The 12,063-nt window shown below is 67.3% G+C and overlaps 2 protein-coding genes across 5 annotated transcripts; one reads left to right on the plus strand and one right to left on the minus strand.

Moving 5' to 3' along the window:
• The first annotated feature begins 37 nt into the window (after window positions 1-37).
• Window positions 38-7,308, plus strand: Tektip1 (tektin bundle interacting protein 1). Its single transcript, XM_005332207.5, has 4 exons — window positions 38-1,770; window positions 2,960-3,198; window positions 3,271-3,396; window positions 3,473-7,308. The coding sequence occupies exons 1-4, from the start codon at window positions 1,637-1,639 to the stop codon at window positions 3,643-3,645; spliced, it is 672 nt and encodes a 223-aa protein (XP_005332264.3). The 5' UTR covers window positions 38-1,636; the 3' UTR covers window positions 3,646-7,308.
• On the minus strand, window positions 3,894-11,675 carry Mfsd12 (major facilitator superfamily domain containing 12). Of its 4 annotated transcripts, none has more exons than XM_078033422.1 (10): window positions 11,193-11,675; window positions 7,595-7,805; window positions 6,316-6,460; window positions 6,062-6,241; window positions 5,810-5,902; window positions 5,634-5,726; window positions 5,238-5,408; window positions 5,073-5,162; window positions 4,315-4,469; window positions 3,894-4,221 (listed from the first exon to the last, which is right to left on the minus strand). In XM_078033422.1, the coding sequence occupies exons 1-10, from the start codon at window positions 11,488-11,490 to the stop codon at window positions 3,909-3,911; spliced, it is 1,749 nt and encodes a 582-aa protein (XP_077889548.1). In that variant the 5' UTR covers window positions 11,491-11,675; the 3' UTR covers window positions 3,894-3,908. The 4 variants fall into 4 exon arrangements, with proteins under 4 accessions (XP_077889548.1, XP_077889555.1, XP_077889560.1 ...); XM_078033429.1 differs by having other exon boundaries at window positions 4,315-4,445; window positions 11,193-11,674; XM_078033434.1 differs by having other exon boundaries at window positions 4,080-4,221; window positions 5,073-5,167; window positions 11,193-11,673.
• Window positions 11,676-12,063: the final 388 nt, after the last annotated feature.

Raw genomic sequence — 12,063 nt, forward strand, 5'->3', positions numbered from 1 at the left:
TGCGGACGCCCCCTGTGCCGGAGCCAGGCTCCGCCCTGCAAGGCCAGCGCTGGGCCCACCGGGCCTGCCTTCCCAGGGTCGCCGTCTCGGTTTTGACTTTTTTTTATTTTAATAATAAGAAAACCCCCCACCCCCACCGCGGCCTGCTCCCAGCCTGGAGCAGTTGCCAGTGGCAGAGTGGTGGCCACGGGACCTCTGGAGCCCAGGCAGGGGGCCTGCTACTTGGAGGATTCAGGCGTGGGCGGTGGGTCCTGTGGGAGGGGTCATCAGCAGGCCACTGTCCTCCTATCACCTGGGGGTTTGTGCGGGGGAGGCCCAGCTGGGCATCTGTGTCCCTGCCTGGAGCCAAGGGCACCTTCTGTTGGCCCACTTGGGGCACACGAGGGTCACTGGGTCCAGCATCTCCTGCCAAAGACAAGCCACAGTCACAGTCCTGTGGGGCCGGGGCCAGGTGCACACCCTGGGTTCCTCGGGCCACCCTGCAATGGGCTGCTGCCATCGGGAGGGGAGGGCAGCACAGGAGGCCGGGAGCTGGGCTCCTTTGGCAGGTCCCAGGTGGAGGGCCCAGAGGGGCAGGAAGGACGGGGAGAAGGGCGTGAGGCCAAGCCAGCCAGAGACTGTTGGTGGGGGACACAGGGCAGCAGCGTCCAGAGCTTCTCCTGGTCTCACAGGCGAGGGAAAGGCCAGCGGGTCCCAGGGGGGCGCAGAGAGGCCCTGCAGGAGGCCAGGGCTGGCTGTGGGGGACGGGAGGCAGGAGCAGGATCCTCTTGGGGCAGCGCCAGGTCGTGGGGTCTGGCCAGGGGCCTGGCCACCTGATCAGAATCCAGAGCCTCTCAAGCTGCATCCAGTGGGTGAGTTCAGGTGGATTGGGGTCACTAGGAGGCCTCTGCATTGTCCCACAGACGGGGACAGGCTCTGGCCAAGGGCACTGCGTGGGGACCTGGGGGCACACCTGGCTGTGAAGGGGGCCAGGCTGCAGCAGGAAGCCTGAGCAAAGGCCCTGGGCTCAGGGGAGCCCCGGGATGGGCAGGGGCCGTGTCCACTGTTGGGGACCCGTCCAGGTGGGCAGAGTCTGCGTTGGCTGGGTTCTGCCGCGCTTTCGGTCACAGTCAATAAACACAAAGTACCCGGATAAAATGAACCAGCCAGTGGCCTCGGCGGTCTTAAGGCCTCCAGCGCCAGCTCCAGAACATTCCGTCACTGCAGGCCCCTGTGTCCCTGAGTGGTCTTCCCCTCCCAGCCCGGCATGGGTCCAGGTCCACCTCTGACCCCCATCCCAGGTGTGTCCTGGGCATCTGTGGCTCTCAGGTCCAACCACACTGCAGCTGTCCCCTCCCTCCTGCCCGCTGCCAAGGGACATTCCAGCCTGTGTGTGTGGACCGTGCTGTGTGTCCCTTCACCCCCCATGGACACTGAGTCCACCAGAGCCCTGGGCACACAGGTCCTGTGCTCCTGCCCTGGATGTGCCACAGCTGTAGGAGGACAGGGCCTGGGCCGTGGACTGCCTGCCCCCCCAGACTAGGACACAACAGCTGGGGGGCACTGAAGGGCTCCCCACAGCGGGGGGAGGGAGGAAGGCCAGGGCGGGACCAGGCCAGCCCCACTGGTTGCCAGGTGGCCTTTGTTGCTGTCAACAATGGCCCCAGGGGCCTTCCTGGCAGGAGCCTGCAGGGACACAGAGGCAGACATGCAGACCCTGAGGCGGGAGGCTACCCGGCCCTGTGTCCCCCTGGGCACCCTTGAAACCGACTTCCCAGCTTCCCTGGACAGGTGAGCACTGTCCCGGCCACAGACGCTGCCTGGCCTTTTCCTTCGGTCCCCAGCTCAGTGTCATTTGATATGCTGGTGACACCCCTCTCCAGCTGTGGGGCCAGGGCGCGGGCAGCCTCACCTGGGGTCACTGCCAGAAGCAAACCCAGGGCCCAAACAACAGAAGAGCCTCCACTGGGGCCACTCCAGGTCAGGTCCGGGGGCAGGGCCCCCTCGGGAGGCCTGGGGCAGATACCCCCTCTCCGCAGCTCCAGGGGGCCCTGGCCACCGTGTGCCGTCTTTTGCCCGTGTCCAAACTCTTCTTTAAAAGGACAGGGCACCCGAGTAGGCCCCCAGGGGCAGCGCACTCATCTCACGGGGTCACACTAGGCAGAGCCTCTTTCCAGACAAGGCTGCTGCTGAGGCTCCAGGGGACGTGAGGGGCGTCCCTCACCCAGGGCAGCTTCTGCTGAGGCCCCGTGATGGGCGGAGGGAAAAGCACGCAGCTGTGCAAAAGGATGGGCAGGAAGGAGTTGGGGCCCTCCCAAGGGGAGAAATGAGTTCAGAAGGAGGGGCAGGACAGTGTGTGTGTGTGTGTGTGTGTGTGTGTGTGTGTGTGCGCGCGCGCGTGTGTGTCTATCTCGTTGCCCCCCCCCCAACCTGCTTGCCACTCGAGGGGAGGACACTGCCGGGGACGGGGACGGGGAAGGTGAGGGTCTATCATCACATCATCACACCCTTTTCCTTCAGTGCCTGGATGAACCAAGGCCTCATGCTGGGCAGCACTAACCACTGGACTGTTGCCTGGCCCCTAGTTTTAGTCTGAATGACCTTAGTGAAGTGTGGTTTGGGACATTAGTAGCACATCTCCACTTCCTGTTGGTACTGCAGATCCTGTCTCTTGATCTGTGCCTTTACCCACTGCCTGCTGCCCCAGGGCCTTTGCATGTGCTGCATGCAGCCTCTGCATCACCTACCCAGCCTGGGGCCACCATGTCCTCCCTGGGCCATGCCCCCAGCCCCCACCCTCCTTCACCCAGCCTGAGTACCTCCAGGCCAGGGCTTCCTGGAGGAGGAGACCCAAGGGTCCTAGAGCTAGAGAAGGGTGGCAGTTCCCTGGGAGGGTCTCCTGCGGCCGTGGCCACGTGGGGCGGCAGGAGGCCAGCCACGGCCTGCCCCAGGAAGGCTGAGGCTGTGCCCCCGTCCTCAGCGATGACTATGAGGCCCTGGAGGGGCCCCACTGGACACCGGCTATCAAGCAGGCCACGCGCTGGAAGTACTCGCCCATGGGACACGACGCCGCGGGCCAGGCGTGGTACACGGGCCTGACCAACTCGGAGCCCCGGGAGGCCTGGTACACCCTGCCCCGGGACCCCGAAAGCCCGCACCGCGAGGCCTACTCCCGGTGGCACCGATGCCACAACCACCGGGAGCGGGGCCTGCCCCCAGGTGAGTGCCCTGGCCCAGCCCCGGAAGGCAGGGTGCCCGTGGGCGGGCGCGAGTGACCCCCTGTCCCTGCAGCCTACACCCAGCGCCTGCGAGAGACGGCCTGGCACGACCCCACCATCCCCGCGCAGTACCGCGGCTCCAGCACGCGCTGGGGCAACGCGCTGTGGAGGGACCGGCCCCTCCGGGTCAAGGACTACGGTGAGCAGGTGGCCGGGACCCTGGCAGCGGGGGCGGGGTGCTGGGGACACACGCTGACCCGGGTCCCTGCCTGCAGTGGTCAACAGGAGCCGATATAAGGCGGAGCCGCACTCCCACGCGGCCGACTACGTGCCCTACCTGTCGGTGCCCCAGCGCCCGCGCTACACCACCCAGAACTACCGCCTCTGGGACCTGGATCCCTACTGCCCCGCCACCGACCAGCCGTCCACCTACACACCCACCTTCTGATAAAGTTCGTTCTGCCCATGCCATGGCCTCGCTGGCCACCTCCCTCGCTGGCCACCGCCCTCGCTGGCCACCGCGCGGGGGACCCTCCACCCTCCAGCTTCTCCCCGGCTGGGTCTGCCCAGCCAGGGGCCACACTGCGGGCCGGGGTGCAGGTGACCAGAGGCCTGGCACACCAGGGACGGCACACAGCTGCCCGCCCACATTAGCTCCCCGGGTCCCTATCCGTCCCCAGGAGTAGAGGAGTGGCACCCAGTGCAAGGTCTTTATTCAGGCCCCAGCGGGTCCCCAGCCCCTGGCAGCCCTGCGGCCCCACAGCGGCCGCGCCACGGCCCAGGCCGGCCTCCTGGCAGGAGCGGGTGCGACGCCGGCGCGGAGGCTCCCAGGACAGAGGGATGCGCACCGGCTCTCACCCTGGGGGCCCCAGGCCTCGGGGTGTCGGGACCACCAGGTGTGCCCACCCCGCGGGGCTGAGCCGGCAGGGTCACCCGGTCAGCGCCTCGGGGCTTCCTGAGGCCTGGGGACCAGGTGTGTGCAGCGCAGGCGGCCGAGGCGGTCAGGGTCGGTCTCCAGGGTCCCCTGGAAGGGAGGGGTGAGGGTGGCGTCAGAAGGAGGGCCTGTCCCAGGCCCAGCCAGCCCCACCTGGGTGGAGGAGAGGAGGAGGTGACTCACGGCTCCGAAGGTGGATGGGCCACACGACCAGGCTGCACAGGGCCAGGGTGGCCAGCACGCCCACACCGCCGGTCACGGCCACCATCACCCAGTGGTAGAAGCCCACGCAGGACCGACAGCAGAGTTCCGAGCTGGGAGGGCAGAGGCGGGGATACCTGAAGCCCAGCCACAAGCACACCTCAGAGTGACCAGGGCTTGGCCTTCTTGGTCACCCGGAGTCTGGACACTTCTCCCCTCCTGGACCTCCACCTGGTGCCAGCTCCACCCTCACCCGCAGCCTGTCCTCCCCACAGCAGCCACCAGAGGGCGCCTGTAAGCCCCTGGCCCAGGCCCCGCCTCTGCCCACAGCCCTGGGGCCCAAGTCCTCTCAGCCCAAAGGTCTGCAGGAGCCGCCCACCTCTGCCGCCCTCCTCCTCCCGCTGCTCCCCTGCTGCCCGGGGCACCTCACGGTGCCTCCAACACACTGGCCTCAGTCCTGCCCCAGGGCTTCGGCACAGCTGCACCTCATCCCTGGCCCAGGCCTCCCCACCCCCCTCCAGGTCCTCGGTCCTGCTGACCAGCCTCCCCAGGCCGCTCCACGGGACTCGGCACCAGTGCAGCTCACTGACACCTCGGCCCTCTGGAACCTGATGCTGGGCCTCCTCAGTGGCCTCCCTCCCCGCCCTCCCCTGCAGTGGGCCTGCCCCAGGGGAGGGCCCGGGTCCCCAGCTGACCCTTCAACCCTGCAGGGTCGGCCTCAGGCCCCGGGGGACACTTACGGGCAGGGGTGCAGGCTCTGCACCACCATGACTGCCAGCCCGTTGGCGACCTTGTCCGAGAAGCTCATGGCCCCGTACACGAAGGCCCCGCTGTGCTGGGGGACAGGACGAGTCAGCGCCAGGTCAGCGGCTCCGTCCCCTCCCCGGCCCGCGCCGCAGCCCTACCGTGTGGGGGCCGATCAGGTCCGCCGTCATGGCCAGGGAGGTGACGAGGATGGTGGCACAGCCTGCGCCCAGCAGCACCGCCGCCACGTATACGGCCACGCCCAGCGTGTCCACCAGCGCCACCCAGGCCGCGAAGACCAGGACCACCAGGAGGCCGGCGAAGTAGGTCAGCTGCAGGAGGCCACACAGTGGGCACCCGCGCTCACCACTGCCTGTCCCCAGCAGCCCCTCTGCTGGAGCCACTGTGGAGCGTCCACCCAGCAGCTGTGAGCCCGTGGCCATCTACACCCCAAACGCCAGCCCCTAAGGCGAAGACAGGCCCCGGGTGCCCTCAAGCGCAGGGAGGGCAGCGGGAGAGCCCTGAGCTGCACGCCCCTCCCCCGGCCGCCCACTCACGTTCCTCCCGATGCACTTGTTGACCGGCTTCATGAGGAAGGAGGACAAGAATCCACTGAGGTACATCACCAGGGGAATGGTCGCGATGAACCTCTGCGGGGCAGTCAGCAGCAGCGCTCAGTCGTGGCTCGCAGGGCTGGGCCACCCGGCCACCCCTTCCCGGCCGCCCTGCTCACCTTGGGCAGGTGGAGGGAGTAGGTGAGGTACATGGCCATGTAGGTCTGGGACAGGTTCACAATGAGCCTCGTGGTCATGTACAGCACACCCACCTGTGGGCAGATTAGCAGAGGGGCAGCCAGTGCTCAGCCAGGGCCCCCTGTGCACCCAGGCCAGCAACGCGGAGGTGAGGGGTTGGCGGCTGGCGCTGGTGGGCGGGGCGATCTGTTCTGGGCGTGGCCCGGGGGCGTGGCCCGGGAGGCCAGACCCACCTGGTAGAAGGCGGGTTCCTGGAGCCAGTGCTTCCAGAGCAGCAGGGGCTGCGGCCGGGGGGCCACCAGCGGGCTGTGCTCATCGGGCTCCTCGCCCCGCGGGCGGCGCCCCTCCCGGGTGCCCAGGTGGAACAGCAGCGAGAAGACAGCACCAACGCCCACCACCATCAAGGACAGGTTCTAGGAAGGCAGCAGGAGGGTCAGTGGCCGCCCTCCGGGCCGCAGAGACTCGGTGGCCACCTGCTCCAACTCACCCGGAACACTGGCACGTCCTGGACCCCCAGCTGGTCACCCACGCTGACGTCCTGGGCAGGCCCGGAGCTTGAGGAGCCCTGCAGGTGCAGCAGCAGCCAGGCGGCGCCGAAGACAGTGATGTTGGCCACCACGGTGAAGGCGTACCTGGCGGGGGCGGGGCCTCAGGCGGGGCGCCACGCAGGGACGCCCCTGGCCGCGGCCTCCCAGCCTGCCCGTGTGCACCACTCAGCACAGGGAGGCCGCCACCAAGTCTGAAAACCAAAGTGCTTAAAGATGGAACTCTGTCCCCAAAGCTGCAGGGAGACGACTAGGGTCTGGAACCAGCCTTGGCTCCTCCTGCCGCAGGCTGCGCGCCCGGGCTGGAAGGGCGCCTGTGTGTGACAGGAGTAGGTTTCCCTTGATGAAAGTGGTGTCGTGCCACCTGCAGAGTCCCTGTGTCCCCACACTGAGTGGCCCAGAGTGGCTCGGCCCAGCCCTGCCGGCAGGCCCTGGGGATGCTGGCATTGGGTAATGCCTGCCGTTAGCATGGGCCACAACGGGGAAGTGGGAGGTCCCGGGAGGAGCCCAGGGCAGTGCCCAGTGCGGCTCTGCCTGCAGATGCCGGTCAAGCCCTGGCCCAGGACAGAAGTTCGGCTCAGTGGTCAGCCCTGGCCTGGGGGCGTTCAGGCCTTGGCTATGTCCCCAGTACAGCAAAACAGGACAACCTGGCTTTGGGCCCACCTTCCCTGGACTGTGAGTCCCGACTCCCAGATTCCCAAAGGGCTGGCACCCAGCAAGCACTCAATAAATGCTCTTATCACTTCCAGAATAGCATCCTCTGGTGCCTGTAGCTAGCCGGAAGTAAGCCAGGCACTAAGTGTACCATGTGGGAGGCAACAACGGCCCATGATTCCTCTTCTGTTCAGTGCCCAGGAGGGGACTGTAAATCCAGGACAGTCACCTACCCAGGTGTAGGTGACACACTGAAGCAGAATAAAGGGATCTTGCAGGTGTGATTTGGTCCTTAGGAAGGTGGCCTTGGGTGGGCCTGGCGTAATCAGGTGACCCTTTGGAGGTGGGCTGAGAGCCCCCGAGATCAGAGATGCCCTGGTGACCATGTGCACTAGGGTTGTAGGAAAGCAACTGCCACCAGGGACAGGCACACATTAGGGGACCCCAACCCTGGCACAAAGCCCCAGCCCCACCTCAACGACCCCCAGCCCAGCTGTGCCAGTGTGGCACGCCAACCCTGAGCACCCGCCACGGTTCTGGCTCGAGGCTCGCCTGACCCGAGCGTACCTGAGGGCCGTGAGCTCCACCTTCTCGTGGTCGCTGGTGACCAGCTCGGGGATGAGGCTCAGGTGGGCGATCTGCGTGGCGGCCCAGCCGAACTGGAAGGTGACGATGAAGGGCCCGTAGTAGAGGAGGGCGGCCCACTCTGGGGTGGCCGCCCCACAGCCCAGGCACGGGCTGAAGATGAAGGGGAAGGACAGCAGGACACAGATGGTGCCTGGGGACAGGCAGAAGGGGTGTCACTTTCGGGTCCTCCCACACCAGCCTGGGCTCCCTAGGTGTGACGAGGGGGACGTGGAAGCCCCCAGTCCTGTGGCGGGCCCCTGGGAGGCAGCGCCAGGACAGGTCTCCTCGCCGGCCAGGAGAGCAGGGAGGGCAGGAGTGGGCCCCGTGCCAGCCCAGGGCCATGTCCCCGGTCCTGGGGCAGGACGCTGGTGCCGGCTGAGGGAGAGCTGTCCCCAGCAGAAGCCCTGCCCTGCCCAGCCCTATCCTTCCCTCCCGGCCCAAGAAGGCCTCTCGGTCCCCAGCCAACACCCAGAGGCCACTGTCCAGCCAGGAGGCCCCGGTGGTCCTGGGAAGGCCCTGCTTTTCCCGTCCCCTACCAGGGGCCTGTCCTGGGGATGCTGAGGTATCGTGGCCCCGAGGACGGGCTGAACCCCAGAGCAGAGCCCACCACCGCCCGAGACCTGCTGCTCAGAAGAGGTGCCTCCCGATGAACGGGATGCTCCTGTGCCCAGGCCCCGCCGACCCCTCCCAGCCTCCCTGTGCCTCCAACACTGCCCTGCCCCGGGGCCTCTGCACACTGCACCCTCTGCCTGCCATGCTCATCCCCTCACATCCCAGCAAAGCAGCCCCTTTCCACCCCATCTCAGCTTGAATGTCACCGCCTCAGGGAAGCCCTCCCTGACCAGCTCCACCACCAGCAGGCCCCTCCTGGCCCTGGACCAGGGACCTTGTCTGCTCCCCCAACGCAGCTTCAGGGGGTGGGTGGCCGAAGGCCTCCATTCCTCCCGTGTCCCTGGCACTTAGCAGAGAGCCTGCACCCCAGTGTCCTTCCAAGGAGTTGACAATCCCGGGGGTGGCCTGGTGGGTGGCCGTCCTATCATCAAGGCCAGCCTGGGTGACTTTGGGGGATCCTGCTCAATAGGAAAGGTCTGGGCTGCAGCGGGGGGCGCTAGGTCCCACGTCAGCACACAGGAATGGGACTGACGGGTTTTAAGAACAGGGGGCTGCACGGGCCCAGAGGGCAGCCGGCCCACTCCCTTTCCAGACAAGGAGAGGCCAGAGGGAGCCCCAGAGCCAGCTCCAGCTGCCCGGCCTGCTCCCCCCAGCCCCGGAGCGCCCAGCCTGGGGGAAGTGAAACCAGGCCTCGCCTGCTCTCCAGAGCCACCCACTTCTGTGGAACTGGTGCCTAGGAGGGGTCCTGGCAGATCCCCGGAGGCCACCCTGGGGCAGGGCGCAGTGAACTTCAGCCCAGGGAAGGTGCCTCAGGCCTGGGAGACTCCTGCTGCCTGGCGGGCGAGGGCAGGCGAGTGTCTTCAGGTAATGACAGCTGACACTCGGGTGGGCACTGGTCAGCAACGCCAGAGACCTGCTCTTCCTCCTGCCACAGCACTCAGAGCCGCGCCAGGGCTCACCTTTCCACAGCGCCCCCTGCCCCGCACCAAACTCCTACTCCAACTTCAAAGCCCCACGGCCAATGTCCCCTCTGCTTTCTGAAGTCCAGTCGCACCGCCTGCCCTGTCTACAGGAGGACTCAGCTCTGGCTCCGAGGGTCCTCCAGGCTGAGGAAAAGCCTGAGGAGCTGGTTAAGAAGGAAGGGCCTGGCTCCACCGTCCAGACCCACTCCCGGAAACGGAGAGGTGGGCGCTGTTGCCAGGGCGACCTAGGCTGGCTGGCTTCCTCTCCAACATGGGGGCCTCCCAGCCTAGGCCTCCCATGTGCCCACCCTGAAGTGGGGAAGGTGCCGGCATCTTGGTGTCTGGAAGGCACCCACCCCCAGGCCCACGTGGCAGCACAAGCCGCAGTTCTGCACCCACATGGGGCCTGCCAGGGAGGACCTCCCCTGGGGGAGCAGTCAGCAGCTCTCCCGACCCGCCCCTGCAGCTGCGCTCCAGGCTCCGCCACTGACAACCAGCTCCTGTCACCTGCCCCAGGCTGGCCTCCCTTGGTGGTCAGCGAATTTCCCAGCAGCCAGTCAAGCTGCTGCACTGGGCCCTGCACCCAAGCCCTACATCAGCCCAGGGCAGGGGCCAACTCTGCTGTCACTGTGTCCCGGGAGGCCCCTGCCCCTCCCTATGGCAGTGTCTCAGGTGACCCAGGAAGAACTCAGGGATCTTCCTCTGCAAAACCTGAAAATCCAGGCCCTGGGGCTAAGACCACAAGGATGTGGGCCACCCACAAGCCACCTGCAGGCCACCCACAGGCCACCCAGAGATCTGCTGCATCTTGCAAAAAGGACCTAGTCCTGGTGACACTGAGGGCAAAGGACACCAGCCCACCCCTCCTGCCCCCCACCCTTAGAATTCCAAGGAGTGGGCAGGCGACTCTGCCATGCTTGAAAGGCCCAAAAGGCCAGGCTGAAGCTGGCAGTGCCTCCAGGGCAAACCACAGGGCACCTGGGGCTCATCTCAGGAGGCGCAGGCAGCAGGCCTGGCCTTATCAGGAGCAGCAGCCACACGCTGCGCCGGCAGGAGCAGTGTCCCCCTCACCAGAGCCCTCTGGTCCTGCAACACTGCCTCAGCCACCCACACTGCAGACCCCAACCCTGGTCAGAGGAGGCACAAACACCGGGCACAGACCTGGCCCCTCCAGGCCCACCCAGCCCCCAGCTCCTGGCTAGCTGGGCAGCACCCACCCCTTTAAAACACCAGGTCACTGAAGATGGGGCAGGGCTGGACAGGGTGCTCAGGGGGAGGCAAGCAGAGGGAGTCTAGACAGCTTGACCTTCCTCAGACAGAGCTCTCCCGGACGGTCACCCTGATCAGACACATGAGGAGGCCAGGGTGGACCCGACAGACATCCAGGGAGGTGCTGGGCAGTCAGACCAGGCCCAGAGAGGGGCACACTTCCCCTGGGGCCCCACAAAGTCATATGACAGGCTCTGCACGCCAGACAGAGCCTAAGAAAGCCAGATGAGGAAGGCTGGCCTTGGGCAAGCAGAGGGGACACAAGGCAGTTCAGCAGCTCATGAGTCAGGCAGCCAGAGGGGTACTGGGCAGTGGGACAGATGGAGGAGGCTCAGTCCAAGGGACAGGCAGAGATGGGGCGACATCGGGGGTCTCAGGTCAGGGAACAGAATCACAGAGGGGAGGAACGCATGTCACAGACAGAGGGGTTCTGGGTCAGACAGATGGAGGAGGCTCAGTCCAAGGGACAGCCAGACCCGGAGCTCCTGGACAACGGGACAGGTGCCCAGGCAGAGCAGAGTGGGGAAACTCGGCACAGGTAGACTGAGCGTTCCTGAGTGATGGGACAGACAGATGGAGGAGGCTCGGGCCATGGGGCAGGCAGAGGGGGTCTCAGCAGTGACTCCCAGGGCACTGTCACACAGGGTGGCGGCGGCCCCGCGCCCGGGTGGGCGTCGGGGAGGCGGGTGCCTTACCGACCAGGTGCCAGGCCTTGCGCGGGCCGTAGCGGGCGCAGCGGCCGGCGGCGCGGTCGGCCTCGTAGCCCACCAGGGGCGTGCACAGCCCGTCGGCCACCTGGCCCAGCAGCAGCAGCAGGCCGGCGCCGCGCGAGCTGTAGGCGCGCACCGAGTGCAGGTAGAGCAGCAGGTAGGTGAACCACATGGACGCGCACAGGTCGTTGAGGAAGTGGCCCACGGCGTAGCTCAGCCGCGCGGCCAGGGACAGTGGCCGCGGGGGCGCCCCCGCTCCGGCCGCAGGGGGCCCCGGGCCCATGGCGCGGGCGCTGGGGACGTCCCCCCGAGTCGGCTGCGCCTCGCGGAGGGGATCGCGGGGCCGTCCGGGCCCGCCAGGGACCCGCGCCGCGCTCCGGTCCCTCCGCGCGAGGCCAGGCCACGCTCGCTCGGCGCCGCGGGAGAGCGCGTCTGCGGAGCCCAGCCGAGCGCCGGGAGCTGGCGACCTGGGCGGGGCGGGGCGGGGCGGGGGCGGGGAAATCCTGGGAGCGGCGGCCGCCGCCACCAATCGGAACCGCGCGCCGGGCCGGACAGCCAATAACCAAGGGGGAGGCGTGGCCCTGGGTTCAGCCCGGCCTCCGCAGCGGACGCCCTCGCGGTCCTAGCGCCTGTCAGGGAGCCTCGGGGTTAGGGAGAAGCTGGACTGTGGTTCATCGGGGGTAAATCAGAAGCCCGCAGCCCTTCCGCCCACCCAGACTCGTGCCTCGAGGTCCGGCCACCCCCGCCCGCCCGCAGCTTCACGAGGCTAACGTGGCCGGGGAAGTGAGGGTGGGATGGAGGCTGAGCCCGCCTCTGGGCAGGGTGACTTCCTGGCCCCAGAGGCCCAATGGGACGC

The sequence above is a fragment of the Ictidomys tridecemlineatus genome, chromosome 2, assembly GCF_052094955.1.
Source record: "Ictidomys tridecemlineatus isolate mIctTri1 chromosome 2, mIctTri1.hap1, whole genome shotgun sequence".
Classification (NCBI taxonomy): Eukaryota; Metazoa; Chordata; class Mammalia; order Rodentia; family Sciuridae; genus Ictidomys; species Ictidomys tridecemlineatus.